General features: G+C 41.7%; 1 protein-coding gene across 1 annotated transcript in view; it reads right to left on the reverse strand.

Annotated features, from left to right (window-relative positions):
• The window catches only part of LOC132885429 (butyrophilin subfamily 1 member A1-like), a 59,986-nt gene extending 39,158 nt beyond the window's left edge, over positions 1 to 20,828 (reverse strand). The window contains exons 1-4 of the mRNA XM_060920094.1: positions 20,322 to 20,828; positions 12,826 to 12,910; positions 1,628 to 1,953; positions 1,288 to 1,312 (exon numbers count right to left, since the gene is read on the reverse strand). Of these exons, the coding sequence (XP_060776077.1) occupies positions 1,288 to 1,312; positions 1,628 to 1,953; positions 12,826 to 12,910; positions 20,322 to 20,828 (943 nt within the window). The remainder of the gene's footprint in view (positions 1 to 1,287; positions 1,313 to 1,627; positions 1,954 to 12,825; positions 12,911 to 20,321) is intronic.
• Positions 20,829 to 22,081: the final 1,253 nt, after the last annotated feature.

The raw sequence follows: 22,081 nt of genomic DNA on the forward strand, positions 1-22,081 counted from the left end.
TCGTAAAAATAAATAGCCGTGAATCGCGCATGGATTGAAAAAGTCGCTTGGACATTTAAAAGCAACTCACTGGAATTTTTTAAGACTTTATAATAATTCCGTACAGGATAACACTGTTTGCCGTAACATCGTATTTACGTAACTTTTCCGTACAAAATATGGCCAATCCGTACTAGTAGGCATCTTTGCTGTTTAGACAGTGAAGGAGCTCCATGACATGTAAATTTATCAGTGAAGATTTTTATAGGAGGCGCAAGCATCTTGACATTTTCATGGACTTAAATGATCAGTCTTTGAGTTGCTCAGAGTGTCATGCAATTTGCTGCTTTTCCTGTTCTGTAGATACACCTTCCACAATCTGGGTCACAATCTGGGCCTAATAAAACCTCTTCGTGTGTGAAATCAGTCAAAAGAATTCTGAGAGAGATTACATTTTAGTTCATTTCTTAGTTCCTGATCGTGCTCAAATTCATGAGAGTTCAAGAAAACTCCTAATGAGTTAGAAGTTGATAAAACAGTTGTAGTCAGACACAAACATGTATTTTTAGGAAATGTTTCAAACGGCTTAAATGATCATGAGATAATTAACTGAAAATTATCTAATTTTTGTAATGGAACCGATTTCTTCATCTTAAAATCAGAGAAGATGCAACACAGAGCTGGAGTGATGATTTCAACACATCAGGAGAGAATAAATAGAGAGCACTGTGTCCAGCACGACCATCTGCAAGGACTTGAAGAGGGAAAGGAACATTACTGTGAATAGGCTACTCTTTGATATTGAGATGTACCACTCTCTGTCAATATTCCTTCTTCCTGTGGCCTGGTTGCTTTACTGTTTGTGAGGCCTGGGACCAAATGACGTGTGTGAGGCATTTCCCTCCAGTTAAAAAGACAGACAAATCAGACAATCAGTGACGATCCTTATCGATAGCACATCCCTACAATTTCTGGGAGAAGTTAATGTCGTTATATTTTCGATTTTGCTGTTGTGTTTTGTTATTTGCCGTTGTGATTACCTATTTGTCATTGTGTTTTTTGATTTGTTGTTTTGATTCTTTATTTGTTGTTGTCATTTGCCGTTCAGGGCCACTGTGGTAAATGTGCACTGTAGAATCTCTATAAACTGACAACAAACTCTTTCTACATTCAGGTTTGGACCCGTCCTGCATATTTTAGTGTTTCCCCTTCAGCTAATTAACAGCCCTTCCTGAGTTAAATCAGGTGAGTTCGAACAGCAAAAACACATTTCACTGCATAAAGCTTCAGTGCAGAAATGGATCTTACCCTCGACAGTGATGTGAACAGTGATGTCATTGTGGCAGCGGGGGCGTGGTCAAGCGCCGGTCTGTGACAGGAGGGCGGAGTCAGGGAAGGTAAGTGGCAGAATCACGACACCTGAGAACAATTAACCTGTGTTTGTGTGTCTTCCCAGTGACCGCGCCCTATATCAGGAGGGAGAGCGAGAGAGGAAGGGTCTCTCATCCCTGAACCAGACGCCGGTTGCGTGTGTCCCAAATACGAGTGATTATTGTTAAACTGAAAAGTGTGGCAATAAAGCCAAATTGTAGACCTGATCTCTGTCCTGCCGTCCTCTGTGCTCCACCCACACTTAGGGAGTCCTACAGTCATCATACCACAATTTGTCCTCAACAAGACACTTATAGCTTCCTTCATCAGAGACTCGGAGAGGTGAGAGTTTGAGTGAAGCGTTGCCTTTCTGTAGCTCCTCTTTAAATAGTGATGTTCTTCCTCTGTAGGGCTGAGCCTGCTTTTCATTTCTCTCTTCATGATCCTGATAGAAATGGACTAATGAAGTCACTTTCTCTAGTCTCAACCATTCCACTGTCATGTCCACAGCGCTGGTGCTGGGTTTGAGAAAACAGGGCAGAACCAGATCTTCACCAGCTACAGCAACAAGAGGAGCTTCTGGACCAACCACCTGGAATCTCTCTATGGTTAAAAAAAACCCCACAGTATATCAATATTTATTCAATCCACATTCACTGGATATGAGCAATTGTGCGCTCTGATTGGCTACTCTACTAGGAGGCTATCAGCTCATATACCATGAGTAGAGAAAAACAAAATGGTGGAGCATTTTGCTGAACCAACCAAGGATGAAATACAACCCCAATTCCAAAAAAAGTTGGGATGCTGTGTAAACTGTCAATAAAAACAGAATGTGATAATTTGAAAATCACAGAAACCAGATATTTCATTGAAAATAGTACAAAGACATCATATCAGATGTTGAAACTGAAAAATGTATTGTTTTCTGAAAATATATGCTCATTTTGAATTTGATGTCAGTTTGAAGGAATCAACACAGTGTATTTCTCAGCCTAGATCAGTACATACAACCACAATCATGGGGAAGACTGCTGACTTGACAGTTGTCCAGAAGATGATCATTGACACCTTCCACAAGGAGGATAAACCACAGAAGGTCATTGCTGAACAGGCTGGCTGGAAAAGGTGCACAAGCAACAAGGATGACCGCAGCCTTGAAAGGATTGTCAAGAAAAGTCGATTCAGGAACTTGGGAGAGCTTCACAAGGAGTGGCCTGAGGCTGGAGTCAGTGCATCAAGAGCCACCACACACAGATGTCTTTAGGAAAGGGGCTACAACTGTCGCATTCCTGCTATCAAGCCCCTCCTGAATCAGAGACAATGTCAGAAGTGTCTTACCTGGGCTAAGGAGAGAAAGAACTGAACTGTTGCTCAGTGGTCCAAAGTCCTCTTTTCAGATGAAAGTAAATTTTGAATTTCATTTGGAAATCAAGGTCCTAGAGTCTGGAGGAAGAGTAGAAAGGCACAGAATCCAAGGTGTTTGAAGTCCAGTGTGAAGTTTTCACAGTCTCTGATGATTTGGGGTGCCATGTCATCTGCTGGTGTTGGTCTACTGTGTTTTATCAAGTCCAAAGTCAACGCAGCCATCTACCAGGAGATTTTAGAGCACTTCATGCTTCCATCTGCTGACATGCTTTATGGAGATGTAGCTTTCCTTTCTGAGTTTCATGAGCTATAACCCATCTCATCTCATCTCATCTCATTATCTCTAGCCGCTTTATCCTGTTCTACAGGGTCGCAGGCAAGCCGGAGCCTATCCCAGCTGACTACGGGCAAAAGGCGGGGTACACCCTGGACAAGTCGCCAGGTCATCACAGGGCCGACACATAGACACAGACAACCATTCGCACTCACATTCACACCTACGGTCAATTTAGAGTCACCAGTTAACCTAACCTGCATGTCTTTGGACTGTGGGGGAAACTGGAGCACCCGGAGGAAACCCACGCGGACACGGGGAGAACATGCAAACTCCGCACAGAAAGGCCCTCGCCGGCCACGGGGCTCAAACCCGGACCTTCTTGCTGTGAGGCGACAGCGCTAACCACTACACCACCGTGCCGCCCCGAGCTATAACCCATAATAATCAAAATTAAAACAAAAAAGGCTTGAAATATTTTACTTTATGTAGAATGAATATGGCGGCATGGTGGTGTAATGGTTAGCACTGTTGCCTCACAGCAAGAAGGCCATGGGTATGGGCCCAGTGGCCGATGAGGGCCTTTCTGTGTGGAGTTTGCATGTTCTTCCTGTGTCTGCGTGGGTTTACTTTGGGTGCTCCGGGTTCCCCCACAGTCCAAAGACATGCAGGTTAGGCTAATTGGTGGCTCTAAATTGACCGAAGGTGTGAATGTGAGTGTGAATGGTTGTTTGTCTCGATGTGTTAGCCCTGTGATGACCTGGCAACTTGTCCAGGGTGTACCCCGCCTCTCGCCCATAGTCAGCTGGGATAGGCTCCAGCTTGCCTGCGACCCTGCAGAACAGGATAAAACGGCTAGAGATAATGAGATGAGATTACAAAAAAATTTTCTTTTTTGTGATATTCTAATGTTTTGAGATGCACTAGTGTACATATAGTTCTGTGTGTAACAAGACAGAGCTTCTTTAATTGTCCTTTGTGGAAGCAAGGTCATACTTTTTTTGTTTCTTTCTCATCTTAATGCATCACTAGGTAGGAAGATTACCTCAAAATATCTTTCAAACTCATTTTTGATGGTACAATGATGTCTAATAGGGAGAATGGATCAAAATCAATTTCAGTATGGGAATAAGCTAAAACAAGCTCACCCTCACCTATACCAGCTAGCACATCAGTGTTGATGTTCACCAGCATCCTCAGTCCCATGTGAGAGAGTGTTCTCCAAGACTGGGGAGGCTGTTTCTAACAAGAGGAACTGCCTCAACCCAACCATGAGGAAAATGTATTTTCTTCAAAAAAATCAAGAAAATTTTCCATCCCTCCTTATGTGTGTGTGTGTGTGTGTGTGTAAAAAAGATAATTGCCTGGCTTATTGTTATCATTACTGTTATTGTTAACTACAGTGGTAACAGAAGAATGGTTATATTCGCTCTGGTCATTAATTTTTGCACCATAACCAAGGGCTCATGACCGTCACTTGATTTGGCTGCTATTCATAATGTTTAGCAGTAGGTATCATCAGTGAGCACTGGGTTGAATGAAGCCTCGACTTGTGAATCTTTTGGTGAATCAGTGGGCTGGAAAACCACATTGCTTCATGAAGCCTCATTTGGCCTTCACTAATCTTAGTTATGATAGCTTAGCATGCTGCTATTCTGAATTGTGTGCAAAACTTGTGCAAACTTTGACTTGTATTTTGGCAAAAAAAAAAAAGTCTGACTGATGTACAGTGGTATGCAAAAGTTTGGGCACCCCGGTCAAAATTGCTGTTACTATGAACAGTTAAGCAAGTTAAAGATGGAATGATCTCTAAAAGGCATAAAGTTAAAGATGACTCATTGCCTTTATATTTTAAGCAAAACCAATTTTTTATTTTCATCTTTTACATTTTCAAAATGACAAAAAAGGAAAAGGGCCTGATGCAAAAGTTTGGGCACCCTGCATGGTTAGTACCTAGTAACACCCCCTTTGGCAAGTATCACAGCTTGTAAACACTTTTTGTAGCCAGCTAATAATCTTTCAGTTCTTACCTGGGGGATTTTCACACATTCGTGCTTGCAAAAGGCTTCCAGTTCTACAAGTTTCTTGGGCTGTCTTGCATGCACTGCTCTTTTGAATCTATCCACAGATTTTCAAATGATGTTTAGGTCAGGGGACTGTGAGGGCCATGGCAAAACCTTCAGCTTGTGCCTCTTGAGGTATTCCATTGTAGATTTTGAGGTGTGTTTTGGATCATCGTCTTATTGAAGGACCCACGGGCGATTGCTCTAAAACAACAAGGGAGGCTCAGCCTCCTCTAAAAATGACGAACATCGTGTAGGATGAATTGTGCTAGGCTTATGTTATAGCCGACCTTATAACATTGCTATTTCAGATCCAGAATCATAGAAATATATGTGCTCAACCCAACTACAGTGCGAAATCATTCCGTTATAACTTTCCCCAGTTCGCCTAATGTGTGCCTGAGTTTTCCCCCTCGTGACAGCGCGATGCAGCCCAGCTTCAGTGGATTGGGAGCTATATGCTTGTCAATCTCAAAATGCAAGACGATTATTGGACAAATACTGCGAAAATGCCCGCCCACGGAGTCTCACGGACTCCCAGCCTCAATGGACTTCAATGGCATTTGGGAGCTATGCGCTTTTCAATCTCAAAATGCAAGACGATTATTGGACAAATACTGCGAAAATGCCCGCCCACGGACTCCGAGCCTCACATGGGAGGGACATGGCAGTTTCCGCGAGGAGACTGGTGATTGGTGAAAGCGGCCGGATATTTTCTTTGATTGTCAGCTCGTTTCAACTATAGACAGGCAGCGGTACAGTGTTGCCAGATTGGGCGGTTTTAAGTGCTTTTTGGCGGGTTTTGAACATATTTTGGGCTGGATAATGTCAGCAGTATCTGGCAACATCAGTTCAGTCCCATGCGGATTCGCAAGTGCTGTGGTGTATTGTAAGAGATCAGCTTACATTTCGATTTCATTCATTACACACGGTTTCTACCAGCTTTTTTAGTTTGTATATATTTTCATTGTAAATAAAGTGTAAATATAGTGTTGTCAAGTTTGCTATCTTAGTTCCAGAAATTTCATTTATTTGAGTGACTGAACTTGAACTTGAGGGGGCTAGTCAGCTAGCAAGAAAGCTGCTCACGGATGCCAAGCATTGCTGATTTAATTTTGGCGAAGCCATTTGCCAGTCTTCCTTTCGAGGAAAAAATTAAAATTAAAGAGCAGGGTAGACCAACGCCTCAAATTGACTTGGTGAAAAAGGTAGGGAATAATATTCCTTCCTTTCAGCTCTCCTGGTACGAGAAAGTGAATTGGCTAACAGCAAGTGACCCACATCAACAACAGTAAATAGGCTACTTTAGTAATATGTCATGGATGGACCAAAAATATAGAATCTATTTAAAATGTTTATGCTGAGTATATTATATTGGAATATATATTTCTCTGGATATGAATTAAACACAGCTACAATTTGGAAAACATTTTTAAACAAAAACACAGCCGAGGTCAATTTTTAAACAACATGCCACAATTTTAAAATATAAAATGTTAAAATATACGCCCCCCAACACCACCATCATTGGACAGTAGGCTAATGGGCCAAAAGAACCTGTTATTTCACAGTTTGTGACCCTGCCAACAATCAGCCAGATCAGAGGCAAGAGTATGGGCAAAACTGATGTGTTTTTTCTTTTAAAATCTGGAAATATCGTAACCGACCAGCCTCCCCTGTTTGAAAGACTACCAGCCACCACTTGAAGGACCCATCCTCTTTTTAACTTCAGCTTTTTTACAGATGGTGTGATGTTTGCTTCCAGAATTTGCTGGTATTTATTTGAATCCATGCTTCCCTCAACCAATGAAATGTGCCCTGTGCCACTGGCTGCAACACAACCCCAAAGCATGATCAATCCACACTCATGCTTCAGAGTTGGAGAGGTATTCTTTTCCTGGAATTTGGTACCCTTTTTTCTCCAAACATACCTTTGCACATTGTTGCCAAAAAGTTCTATTTTGATTTCATCAGTCCACAGGACTTGTTTCCAAAATGCATCAGGCTTATTTAGATGTTCGTTTGCACACTTCAGACACTGAATTTTGTGGCTAGGATGCAGGAACGGTTTTCTTCTGATGACTCTCCCATGAAGGTCATATTTGTTCAGGTGTCGCTGCATAGTAGAACAGTGCACCACTGCTCCAGGGTCTGCTAAATATTTCTGAAGGTCTTTTGCAGTCAAACAGGGGTTTTTATTTGCCTTTCTAGCAATCCAATGAGCAGTTCTTTCAGAAAGTTTTCTTCATCTTCCAGACCTCACCTTGATCTCCACTGTTTCTGTTAACTGCCATTTCTTAATAACATTACAATATGAGGAAACGGCTACCTGAAAACACTTTGCTATGTTCTTGTAGCCTTCTCCTGCTTTGTGAGCATCAATTATTTTATTATTCAGAATGCGAGGGAGTTGCTTAGAGGAGCCCATGGCTGTTGATTTTAGGGACAAGTTTGAGGAGTCAGAGAATTTATACAGCTTTGAAATCTGCATCATCTGACCTTTCCTAACGAAGAATTTGAACAAGCCACAGCTCAATAAGCTAATTAAGGTCTGGAACCTTGGTAAAAAAGTTACCTGAGAACTCAAATGTATTGGGGTGCCCAAACTTTCGCATGGTGTTCCTTTTCTTTTTTCACTCTCCAATTGTACAAAACAAAAATAATACACAAATCTTGCAGAAAACACTGAAAAGAAATGTCGTCTTTACCTTTATGCCTTTTGGTGATCAGTTCATCTTCTGCTCACTTAACTATTCACAGTAACAGACATTTTAAGTAAGGGTGCCCAAACTTTTGCATGCCACTGTATGTTTACTTCAAGACATAAGTAATGATGTTTCACAGCTAACAGGGAAAATACTGACAATCAACAGCAGTGTCTCCACCCCTGTTAATAATATTTATGAAAGATGGTGATGTAGGCTGTAACCTTATCAGTGTTATCCCTGTCTCACACAGATTTGTAGTTTTTCAATGACAAAAGTCATCTAACCTCAGTCCTGTCCCAGGCCAGCATGGAAATAAATAAATCCATCTCACTCCAGAACACTGGGTCAGTATTTGTCAATCTCACACGAAATAAGCCTTGAGAATTCGCAACTTTGAAAACCTGTCTCAGCTTGTAATAAATTACACTGCCCAATGTATATCATGTGCGATGTTTGTCTATATCATGTCAATTACACACAAGTGCCACATTCACACACCATCACTACATGCCCCAATACACAATCCTCCTCGGTCTTCTTTTCCTATAAGTTATGACACGAAAAGATCCCAAATCTGAGGCTTCCCGTGTTAGAAGTCATGTATTTTGTAAACTGCTAGCTCCACGGCCAGTCTACCAACCTTGGCCCAATATGTTATTCAATTCAAGTCGATAGTTTTGATCCAAACAGTCAATATTTTTTTTTCCCCCAACTAAGAAGAAAACTTCCAGCTTACTCCGCCAGTGCTGCCATTTTGGAAATCACATGATGCATTGCTGTGTGCTGATTGGTTGAAAGGTGAGTGACTTTGAATTCGTTTCCAAGAAACCACACACCAATGTTTTAAATGCGAGTTGTCAAAATGAGTAGCAAAAATGGGACTAAAGGCTCACAACAACATACTGTGTCACAGCATGGAAGAGTTGGAAATTAAACAAGTAGTACACAAAGTCTAAATTTATGATAAACTTGAGAATGATTTGAAGCCACACAGTGTATTTGGACGCGCTGATTGGGGGGATACTGAGAGGTAAAACAGCACGGTGTGTGAGGTTCACGAATACTGAGCTTTGGCCAATTAGCGTGCAGGAATGCAATCATGTGATTTTTAATAATGGCGGCGCCAGCGGAGTAGATTAACTTTTCAGCTTGATTCAGAAAATTGGCAGCAGGGGACACTAATATTTATTTGAAGTTGCTGAAATATTTATTTGGGAAACCTTTATTGTTTTGTGATCAAACTGAGACCGACAGATTGTATGTGGAGTGGACCGTTCATGAATTACAGCTTTGGGGATTTTTCAATGTCATAACTTGTAGGAAAATACAACCAAGGAGGATTGTGTATTGGGGCATGTAGTGATTGTGCATTCACATAGTTAGCAAACAATGTATATGGCCTGAAAATGTAAACATGGTATTTCACCAAAACTAGAACTTTGTTATTCTTTTTGTTACATTATTATTCATATCTGATGTCACAGTAAATGAAACTATGCAGCAATATTTGTGTAAAATTCTGTAATGGTACTCCATCTTGTCAGTCGATGTGTTTCTTTGGCTTCTGCCAGTTTCGTATCCTTTAGTTTGTAAACAGATGCATGAGCACAGCTGTCCAGGAGGGGAGCTCAAAACATCAATGGCATAAAAGTGAATTATACTCTGCAACTGTAGGGGGCGCCCAAGAGCATAATGGGGTTTTAATGAATAGATGCAATAAATACAGGGTCAAAACAGTAAGAATAAAACTATCTGAATTAATTTATATATTGTTAAGGTCCCATGTATTACTAATTTACTTAAAGTTCCCATGCCACAGATGTTTTTCTTGTTGTTTCTGAAATATGGTAATGTTGATGTGACTTGGGGACGTACTGGGCCTTTTAAAGTGGACTGTTACCTTCCCAGTCTGTAAAGGCCAGAGAAAATAAATAGGCAGAGAGAAAAGGCTAATTAGAAATGTGTGTCACTCTGATGTAGAACTGAACCTGGTGCCACCACGCATTAACATATGACCATGACACTATATGAACCAAGAAGATGAGGAGGAGCCGTCTAGTTCGTCACTGAACAGTTCCTTGGAAAGAAGATGAGATGTGGGAAGAAAGTGCAAGTGCTGTTCCAGGATGCACAAAATAAAACTGGAGTCTCAATAGTTTTCCAAAGGAATTTAAAGTTGTCATTCCACGACAAACCGTTTAATACTGGCTCTTTTTGAAATACCATAGGTCACTCCGAGTTGCATATGCATGCTGCACGTGAAAATGTTCTTCTACCCCCATTCCCTGTATTAGCCTATGAAAGAAAATAGATGGAAAAACGAGCGAATCAGAAAAAGCCCTACAAACTTACGTTACTTCAAAAATTAGTTGTCATGGCCTCGCCCATAACCCACTGGAGGGAGCATCACAGTGCTGTTAGCCAATCAGAAGCGATATGTTTACATGTCATGAATATTCATGAGTAAGAGCTGAAATCCTGTCATTCTCTCCCCACCCACTCCTCCACCAAACTAGAACAGCCTGAAACAGGAGCACCACAGCATTTTTTTCACCAAAACCGGCTCACAGGGTATTCATTCATACTAGAGACGACCGCACAATTCATGAAAAAACGATGCAATGACACCTTTAATATACAAAAAATGTGGATGAATTTTATTTTTGGGGTTAGTCCCTGAAAATTTCAGCCACATATTAGTGTTGTGCTCAGTGCATTTCACTGAAGACAATTTTAGCAACTTGGGGTCGGATCAGATGGGCTTTGTTACACAGCTTATATTGAAAGACAGAGCTGTTGGAGTTGACCACGAGTCCACAAACAGTAAATAAACCAATCAGAGTTTCAAAAAAATTAAATTACATTTTTTAAAAATGTTAACTGCAGTATTGGATATTGTAATATATTTCTCCTTCAGGAATGAAAATGATGTTGCTAAATTTAGATAAAACATATTGTTTGACATACATAATTTTCTCAGCCACATTATCTGAATTAACCATAATATTGGCGAAATAATAAACTCCCTCGCGTCAGGCAGTTAGCTGTTGTTAGGTCAGTTAGCTTGGTCAGGTATCTTACCCAACTTTATGGATGGGATGGGGCACACAAGCTAAATAAATATTACATATAGTTTGGGGATATTTGTTTCAGATGTACACAAGCATCTGGATGTCATCATAAAAACAGCAACATGAAGACCGGAGCAAAACAATTCTGTGTCAGTGTGATCAAGTCATCGTTTTTTGGTGAACGTTGAGAGGAGACTCCCAGATTAAAGACTTTTCTTTTGTGATGCATTTGCACTAAACTTTCAGTAAAGTAGCTGGAATTATAAAATTATCTTAAAAGGGACATGCATACACTTTTTGATTTTTATATTATTCCCTGAAATTCTTTTGTAAAATTTGTGAGTTGTTTTTATTGGGAAAAAATGCCTTTGATCTTTTTCTCATGCTGTTTTTGCATGGTATGAAACCCCAATCATGATGACGGGCTGATTTTGCGGCTGTGCCTTTAAACTTATGTATGTAAATAGTTTTAATCTGATTGGCTAACGTTTTTTAATTGTCATCTACACAGGTTCTGTTAGCCAATCAGAGGGATGTTGAACACGACAACAACAAGAGACACTGACTGCAGGCTGGAGCTCTGTTGACAGGAGACATGTGACTTAGGGTTAAGGTGAGGAGGTCACATGAAGGTCGAGTGTTTCCTGTCTAGAGTGGAGCTCCAGTCTGCAGCCAGACCCTCCTCAGACAGCGAGGCATCAAGGACCATTCAACACTGATCTCGAGAACTCTCGTTTTCGGTCTTCTAAGATGCCTTCAAACTGCTCCTGGTTGAAGGCAACATTGATGTATCCTCAATTCTCCCTATCACCTATAAATCTGTGCAGCAGCTCTCTCAAGGAGTGGAAAAAATAAAAAAGATGGCAGACCAAACTTAACAGAAAAGTGATTTTATATACAAAAGTTTTGGGGCTTTTTTTTTCACTTAGATTTTTGAAAAGTAAATTAGTTTAATATGATTTGTGAGAGGGCAGCACGGTGGTGTAGTGGTTAGCGCTGTTGCCTCACAGCAAGAAGGTCCTGGGTTCGAGCCCCGTGGCCGGCGAGGGCCTTTCTGTGCAGCGTTTGCATGTTGTCCGTGTGGGTTTCCTCCGGGTGCTCCGGTTTCCCCCACAGTCCAAAGACATGCAGGTTAGGTTAACTGGTGACTCTAAATTGACCGTAGGTGTGAGTGTGAATGGTTGTCTGTGTCTATGTGTCAGCCCTGTGATGACCTGGCGACTTGTCCAGGGTGTACCCTGCCTTTCGCCCGTAGTCAGCTGGGATAGGCTCCAGCTCGCCTGCGACCCTGTAGAACAGGATAAAGTGGCTACAGATAATGAGATGAGATGATTTGTGAGGCATCTGTTAGTTAACTAACTAATTTGGTTTAGTTACATGCCGTGCTGATGTCACATGTTACCGTAAATTCTGTCCTAAAATGTCATTCCAAACAAAAGTCCTGAGATGCCTTTAGTTGAAAGTCCTGCCTTATGAGACACCTGTCTATTACGGCCATGAGGCAACAAGGCAGCAACCTTCTGTTTCGAACGCAGATGATGGTTGACAGGAAAAGAAAGTTCGATCAACTTCTAATGATCCTTGATGCCTCACTGTCTTGTTAAACATCCTCCTGAGACAGCATTGTCCCTTTTTTCGAAAGCACCTGATGCAATTCTTGTGTGCTCAGTAAAAGTTCTTCATTAAAACTGTCAGTCTCTTCAGTTAATACACCAACATAATGGGTGTCTTTTCCTCCATCCTTCACATCTTTCCTTCAGCTCATGATGTTTTCCATCAAGGTTAACGAAAAGTGGTGAGGAAAGAACAGAGGACGGAGTATTGGGATGCAGCCCAGGGTTCAGTAAAAGAAAGTCACACACCAAGAGGAGCTGAAATCAGTTCTCTCAAACAACATTTATACGGCAATAAACTCCACTAAACTTACTGAATTCCACAAGCTTAGAGTTTACTAATGCACAGAGAGAGAGAGAGAGAGAGATTTTTCATACCTGATTGAGATTCCACAAAGCTGGAGAGAATCAGCAGAGTCACACAAATAACCCCTGAAAGAAAGGTTCTCATTATTGCTTCAGTCTGTTTCACAAGATAAATAACACTTTACACATTACACTTGTTTTAGCGCAATTTAACACATCACTTCTCTCAAAAAAATCAAAATACTCCAAAATACTCATTTTAAGATGAATATTTTCACAAGACACTAAAAGTAAACGCGATTTGTTCCAAAGTTCATGCTTTCAGTTGGTGTACTTTTTTGTTCTTTTTTCTAAAGAAACATGAGAAGAGGTCAGGTGGTGTCTTTTGAAGCAACTAGTTTAGGTTCAACTTGCACCAGGCCGAAGTTGTGTGATTATAAAATTATAGCATGAGGCTGTATGTATGATAACGTGTGAGTGATCTCGAAATATAAGTCCTCTGCCGCCGAGGAGATTCTGTCTCACGGATATCCGAGAGCAACAGTCACTGACACAGACTCAGCTATTCAGAGATGTTTCTCAGTTTATTGAAGGATAAACATGAGGATATATCCACATTCAGGAGTGTGGTGGAGTGATATGATTGGAAAATGTAATCTCAGGAAGCAGAGTTGTCTGAGTGTGATGGGGAGCTTCAGTGGGTGATGGAAAATTACTGAGCAGGATCGCTTTATGACAAACAGAGAGCAGATGTGCGAGCAAAGATAAGTTTCAAGGATTGAACTGAAACTCACCAAAACAAGCTACAAGCACAAATCTCTCTATTAATGTATTCATACTAAAATACTCACTCGGGTTTTAAAGGAAAAATCCACCCTGAATGATTTGCATGTTAATCTTTATAATTATCAGCTGATCTTCAGTGGAGTTCAAGATTTATTTTGGAATGAAATGCAAAGTTGATCTTTTCATCTGCACTCCCCAGCCACTTTATTAGGAACACCCATACTGTTTTACACACTTCTCGAATCAGCCAATCCCTCGACAGCAGCACAATGCATAAAATCATGCAGATACAAATCAAGAGCTTCAGTTAATGTTCACTTCAAACATCAGAATGGAAAAAATTGTGATCTCTGTGACTTCCACTGTGACATGGGTGTTGGTGCCAGATGGACTGGTTTGAGTGTTTCAGAAACTGCTGATCTCCTGGGGTTTTCACACACAACAGTCTCTGGAGTTTACACAGAATGGTGCGAAAAACAAAAACCATTGAGTGAGTGACAGTTCTGTGGGTGGAAATGTCTTGATAAGAGAGGTCAGAGGAAAATGGACAGATTGGTGTGAGCTGCCAGAAAGAATATAGTAACTCATAGCAACTCTTTACAATCATGGCGAGCAGAAAAGCATCTCAGCATACAACAGCGAAGACCACACTGGTTTCCAGTCCTGCAGCCAAGAACAGGAATCTTAGAATCAAGAACAAGTTCCGGTTAAAGTGGCCAGTGAGTGTACATGTTGGTGATTTGAAATTTTATTAATCGTATCCTGCATTACCCACAATGCCATTCAACTGCCTGGTTATAGTGATGTCAGAAAGATTGTAGTTCTCACTTCATTTCTGTGTAAATACTGATGCAGCAGAGCTTTAGTCCTTTAGTCTGTCCAGCTCTCTCACCTCCTCCTGTGTTCATGAAGCTCAAACTGAGCTCCTCTTAATCCCATTTTACACCAGACTGCTGTAACACCACATTCAACACACTCATGTGTTCACCAAGTGCACTTTACCCCAGACACTGACAGAGTACAGAGCAGCGATTTAAAATTAAATTAGGACATTTATTAGGAATTACGATATCTTGAAACACTACAAATTAAAATGTTTATGCTGATAATCTAAACAGCACAAGGGCAATATTTCAGTCTGTAGACGACTGTAACAGCGAGTGTTCTGGTATCAGGGAAAACTTTTAAACTGCCACAGAGCAAAGAACTGAAAATCTCATGCATTAACACACTTTATGTCGGCTAATCATATACAGTGGGGTAATGCATGTTTATAGTATTTAAAGATATTTACAGATTATGTTTTCTCATAGGCGGCACGGTGGGGTAGTGGTTAGTGCTGTTGCCTCACAGCAAGAAGGTCCGGGTTCGAGCCCCGTGGCCAGCGAGGGCCTTTCTGTGCGGAGTTTGCATGTTCTCCCCGTGTCCGCGTGGGTTTCCTCCGGGTGCTCCGGTTTCCCCCACAGTCCAAAGACATGCAGGTTAGGTTAACTGGTGACTCTAAATTGACTGTAGGTGTGAATGTGAGTGTGAATGGTTGTCTGTGTCTATGTGTCAGCCCTGTGATGACCTGGCGACTTGTCCAGGGTGTACCCCGCCTTTCGCCTGTAGTCAGCTGGGATAGGCTCCAGCTTGCCTGCGACCCTGTAGAACAGGATAAAGCGGCTACAGATAATGAGATGAGATGTTTTCTCATCCATTGCATAAAAAGCACAGAAATTAATGCTTTGTTTTAACACAGTGCAGGAAATCCTGCAGTTCCAGCAGGAGATTTTGAGCCATGCAGGTTGGCACGAGACATTACTTTTTTCTGCTGATCTCAGTGGAGTCTCTCACACCACAAAGGTGAAATAATTAATCACACATAATTATTTTAAATCAGATTAAGTGAAGCCATTGGATTGAAGTTGCTTGCATTGACATAAAAACAGTTATGAGTTTTCATAAGTTTGTACGCCCTTTACAATTCCAGAGATCAGCTTTCTCAAAAACAGCTTTTATAAAAATGGGTGTCCGGTGATGGACAGGGTAAAGGACTGTATAAGAGGGACACTGGATCAGGTATACGGCAAGCTACACAGGCTGTCCGGTTAGAACAGGAATTAATGGATGTCCAATCATGAGCAACAGTGTAAACCGTGGTTTTACTAGAAAACAGAATAAAATACAATTACAACAAGACATGAGCAATAATATACACACAAGCAATAATGTAAATAATAACAATGATATAAATACAAATACACATCGCATTAAATATATATTAACACAAATGAATAATAATTATATACAATGTAATACAAATGTAAAACACACAAATGAATACTATATAAGTAAAACAATGTAAAGCCCAATGAATGCTACTTACACCCCATAATAAATAACACAACACACTAGATACTGACTATATACACGATATGTACCCAATATGTACAATGTGTACAACGTACACGGGGGATGAGGATAGCTGCCTACAGCAGCTATCATTACCAAGGTGCGTGGTGCAACTGCTTACAGCGAGTCACACCCGCATGAAGACACAGAGTGTGTCGGCTGAATGAAGGGGAGCGTGGCTCCTTTTAGCGCTGCCCCGCGCTGTATTGTGCATAGAAGGTTAGAATATGTGGCGCGGTTATGAACTGTACATACCACCACTACACTCCCAACACGGCAATCGCTAATAATGAAATGTGCTCCCGTAACAAACCGTGGTCGAGAAAACAAGCGCTATCATTACATGGCTACTGAACAGAACAGAACGAACACGTAAGAAAATAGACAGACACAGGATGAGAGAAAAAGCGAAGAAATACTCGCTAGCATTACCGCTACATGTAACAGTTACAGATAGCGAGTACACACATAACACAGTAGCTACGCAACAATAAACAACTTACATTCAAGGACGCACGGAATGCACACACGGCACGAATGATGGACGTTGGATCCTGACACGTCCGCGATAGAAGGATAGAAAGCAAGAAAGAAATGAAACAGAGAAAGAGAGAAACGGATCCAAATATTCACTGATGAGAAGCAGGTGTTGCATGGAGTCCCCGTCTGTTGTGTGCCGTGTTTTCCTCGATGTTTGTGCGCATCTTATATAGTCCACGCAGCACAGTGTGATGGACAGTGGCGCCAGGGTGTCTGAAGTTGGCGTGTTGTAAGATGCCCTGTCCACGCGCACAGCATGTGCGCAAACAACGGGTGATTGGTCAGTCCACGTGCACAGCGCATGCACAACAACAGGGAGGAGGTCGGTTCCCAGATAGCAGAGGGTTGTTGATTCGACGTGGAATCATCGGCATGTTCTTCGACCTGTACGCCGTCGAATCACCGTCGATCACCGACGTTGATTCAACACCGCTTTGCTCATACGAGTTTCCGTTGAAACGACGTTGAAAAGTGGCTGGTGGTCTACAGAGAATAGACCCCCTTTCACCCTTTATTCAACTACGTATTTCGGTCGATTTATAGTTTAATTTTCGGTGATGATTCATCCAACTTTACTTCCTGTTTTATGTACAACAGGAAGGCTACAAATTAAGCAAAACAGGCTAAATTAAACTAGCTAACAAAGCATCGGGGCTCTTGCCTAGGATGAACACACACATGCATACTTCAACCATGAAAGTGAACCTTAATTTATATCAATGTGCGTAGGCTACGTCCTGTTTAATGTACAACAGGATATAAAAATGCATGCAACAATGCACCTCTCCTAATGTTTGTCAAGCTATCTAATGAGGCATAACTTTTAACATTTATAAGGAACAGAACACACTTGAACAAGTTCTTAGAAACATTTTATGCTTTATTTATAATTGTGGCCTATTCCTCCTGCGGCGCAGACCTGTACATGGAAACAGAAAAACATAACCAAAATTAATTTGATGCAGCATTGATAAAGAAAGTCAGCAGTAGGCTATGGGTTTCTAAATGCCACCCTACCTCATTATTTGGACATGGGGAAAAACTATATTTAAAATCCAAAGAGGGATGGAGGGAGGAAAATTAAAACGAAAGAAATGAAATATAGAGTAGAGAATATTTGATAAAATTAAGGATGTTTTTATTCAGTAAACATTTAAAAAAAAATGTTCTACAACACTCTAGCCTAGTGACTTACCAGTAACAAAATAGACTTGAAGTATTCAGATCCGCTCTGCTTAAAGCAGTTAAATCCTCTCTCTGTCTCCCGGCAGAAAGCTCCTTGGTTTGCTTGTTGTCTCAATCACAGCTGGTATTCTGTAGAAAGACTTCTTTTCACCTTTCCCATCAGCTTTGTTAGAACCCTAACACAGCACAAAAGTTTACCATTGTAGGTTTATGATGAACCAAGTGCCTCGTGGGTTCACATACCGCGTGCTGCCTTTATTTCCCCCAAATCACGAGTTTGTTGGTCTTCCAATGTGGCGCAGGGTTTGTTTACTTCCGGTTTCGGGTGACGTCAGTGAAAGGGGTCTAATGGGGGCATTACCGCCACCCACTGGATTGGGGTGTAAAGCAGTCTGAACAAAACGTGTAAACATAAACATAGGAGAAATGAACCCGTTTTTCTAACTCGTCCTCACTTAGTCTACTTTTTTTTTTTGATTAGTCTGGATTTGATATTGTAAATTTAAATGTGAATCAATGTATATTCATCGGACATGAACAAATGAATAAATCTTGAGTAATCTTGAGGGGCGTGTGTCCGGGGCGCGGTGTCGCGGGGGGGGGGGATCGAACGAACCCTCCGATCCCCCCTGGCTATGGGCCAGAATTAGTTGCTCATCCTACCAATGTTGAAAACTGGCCGGCAAAAGTGACGATGGTTCAACGTCGTATATTCAACCTTCTCTGACGGTCGACAGATCAACCTTTACCCACGTTGATTCAACGGTGATAAATCGACCCTCTCAGACGGCAGAGAAATCGACGTTTCACGGCGCCGTTTCAACGTTGATTTTCTGACGTACGACGGAAACCGACCATTCTGACCAAAACTCTACGTCGTTTCAACGACCCTCTGCTATTGGGGTTGCCCTGACAACTAACGAGTTGGGAGCCACTATGTCTGACAAGGGTGCCTGTTTACTACTTTTAAAGGTCAAAATAATTAAGACCTGGCACCGCAATTCTGAACAGCTTTTATAACTCAAATATACACAACTCTGAGGGAAATAAACCCTGAAGTGGTCAAATGAGCTTAGAATTCACTGTATATAGCTACCACACACACACACACACACACACAGATATCTGACTGAGATTCCATAAAGCTGTAGAGAATCAGGAGAGTCACACAAAAACAGAATGAAAGAAAGTTTATCATTATTATTTCAGTCTGTTTCACAAGCCATCAATAACATTTACAACATTTACAAGGAACGACTTTCACTCAGTGAACAATTTTACACATCAGTTATGTCAAAAACTCAAAATACTCCCTCATTTTTAAGGTTTATAAGATGTGTAGCAGCCCCTCAGTTTTGAATAAACAGTCTTGGAGTGTTTCCTTATGGGTGTTTAATTGACCAGCGTGCATAGCATCATCACCGTGAAAACTTAAGAGAAAAATAACAATGGCAATTTAGCTGGACACAAAATAATCCTTTGACAAATGCACTTTAGCAAGCTAGCATCACATATTGACAACTGCATTGATGGCAGGCAACAACCATTTCATGAAATGAATTACAGTATTACTATTTGCATACACACATGAAATGAATTTGATGAAATTACATGTTAGAATGAACTACATACCTCGCTCTGCATATCAAAAAGGGGTGCTAAAGATGGTAATCCAGATAAGGCTATCGTCAGTACTTGACTTTCCATGGAGAGATAGCTAGAAACTTCAATAACCAGTTCATGAACTGTTGCTTTCTAAGCAAATTAAAGCACAGCCTCAAACAGAATGCTGCAAATGAAGGAAAGTGCTATAAAACTTCAAGGACCACTTAAATGTGACGATTGCATTAAAGTTTGGGCTACGTCTATCGTCTTCTATCGTGCCTCCTTCTGAGTTTTCTTTTTTTGCGCATGAAAGTTGCAAGACTAGTCAGATGCAGATAGCATGTCAAAATAAAAGTACATGAAATAAAGTATAAATCAGGATAATCAAGGTAAAACACTGCTAGCGGTCATCTACACTCCCACCACTCATGTTATGAAGAGGGAAGACAAGGATCAACTTGACTGAACGGTTCATACTTGAGTCCTAAATCTGTATCAGTATTTCTAGAAATGTGCAGGTGAATACTAAATAACTAAGAAAGGGTAACCTTAAAGGGGAATAAAGGTGAAAACAACTGGACTGATCATTCACTCTTGAGGAGGAGAACTAATTTTTGAATGGGCCTTTCTATAATCGAAGGTTTGGTAGGGCGATCTTGTTTCCCTGATGCCCTTTCTCCTACTAACACCTTAACGCGACGCACTAGTCCATCACTCTCCTTTGTGGTTTCAACCACTCATCCTAGATGCCACTGACTTCTAGGGGTGTCTTCCTTTAGAATGACTAAGTCATCTACCTTAAGGTTGCGCCGAGTCGTGTGCCACTTTTGCCGCGTGGAGATATTCATGAGATATTCTCTCTTCCACCGGCTCCAAAATTGTTCGACTAGGTACTGGACTCTTCGCCACCTCTTAGTTGCATAGACATCCTCCTTCTCAAAATTGCCAGGTGGTGGAAGGGCAATCTTGGACTTCATCAGTAAAAGATGGTTTGGAGTTAATGGCTTGAGTGAGGTAGGATCATTCACCCCGTTTACAGTTAACGGACGACTATTTACAATGGCCATAGCTTCATAAAACAGAGTTCGCAGGGAAGAGTTGTCGAGTCTGCCTGAGTATTGACAGTGTGTGGCGTTTAGGACACTACGAACTGTCCGAATCTGGCGCTCCCAGACGCCGCCAGCGTGACTTGCTGAGGGAGCGTTAAAGATAAACTCACATTGCCTTTCTGTGAGGAAACTCTCGATGGTTTTGATGTCACATTGCTTCAGTGCTTCTTTGAACTCATTTCTTGCTCCTACAAAATTGGTTCCATGATCGCAATGGAGTTGACGGACGGCTCCTCTGAGACTGATGAAGCATCTTAAGGCGTTAATAAATGCATCTGTGGATAAGTCCTCAAGCATCTCTATGTGTACAGATCGAGAAGCGAGGCAAGTGAAGATTAAGCCATAACGCTTTTGTTCTTTGCGGGCTTTCTTGGTGATGAATGGGCCGAAGCAGTCGATGCCACAGTATGTGAAAGGAGCAGAGACTTCTACGCGCTCTTTAGGAAGCTCAGCCATGCGTTGTTCTTCTGCTGGCCGTCGGAGTCTTCTGCACTTCACACATCAGTGTATCAGCTTAGCAACTGATTTGCTTCCACCGATGACCCAAAACCCATTGGCTCGAAGCTCTGTTAGAGTTTTATTCCGTCCTTGGTGACAGATCTTCTCGTGGCAGCGGGTCAAGATCAGCTTGGTAATATGTCCCTCTTTGGGTAGAATCAAGGGGTGTTTGACTTCGAGGCTCAGGGATGACTTATCCAGTCTCCCGCCGACACAAATTGCTCCTCCTTCTAAGATGGGATCCAAGCGAAACAGAGGGCTGGAGCTTTGAAGACTTTCTCCCCTTTGAAGTGTCTTCATATCTTGGGAGAAAGCTTCTTCTTGTACAAGCCTCATCACTGATTCGGCAGCTCTCTCGTGTTCTTCCACGCTCACAGGTTTGCCAGCATGAGTTCCCTTCGAATTCAATCTCTTGATTCTTGCAACAACTTTCAGGAGTTTGGACCAGGAGGAGAATCGATTCAGGAGAGTAAGAACGTCTGATTGGGAAGGTTCAACTTTGGTCGCAAACGCCTGTGTTGACTTGACTTCAGGATCACCGATGAGCAATTCTGGAGTGAGGTAAGACTCTGGATGTATCTCTTGCTCCCACAGGAACTTGGGTCCTGATAGCCAGTTTGTTGAGGAGATGTCTGCTGCATTGAGACCTCTCGATGCGTGATCAGCAGGGTTTTCTGTTGTGTCTATGTAGTGCCACTGGCCGGGGCTGGTGTGTTCTCTGATCATTTGCACACGATTGGCAACGAAAACATGAAACCTTCTTGCTTCATTGTTTATATAAGCTAAGACAACTCGGGAGTCAGTCCAAAAAAACTCTCCATGAATTGGCATTTCAAGCTCGTTTCTCAGCATGACACTGGATCTTGCAGCGACCACTGCTGCTGAAAGTTCCAATCTTGGAATGCTTGTGAGTTTTGTAGGTGCAACTCTAGCCTTGGCCATCACAAGACAGCAGTGAACTTCACCACCTTCGTTCTTACTTCTCAGATAGGAACATGAACCATATCCTACATTGCTTGCATCCGAGAAGTGATGTAGTTCCCTGGTGACAGTTTTGCAGAAGCCTTGTGGTTGGTAGCATCTTGATATCGAGACTTCCTTCAGCCTTTGCAGGTTGCTCTTCCATCTCTCCCACCGTGGGCTTATGTCTTCGGGGAGTGGATCATCCCATCCGATGCCTCGATGGCATAGCTCCTGAAGGATGCGTTTTC

The sequence above is a fragment of the Neoarius graeffei genome, chromosome 1 (assembly GCF_027579695.1).
Source record: "Neoarius graeffei isolate fNeoGra1 chromosome 1, fNeoGra1.pri, whole genome shotgun sequence".
Taxonomy (NCBI): domain Eukaryota; kingdom Metazoa; phylum Chordata; class Actinopteri; order Siluriformes; family Ariidae; genus Neoarius; species Neoarius graeffei.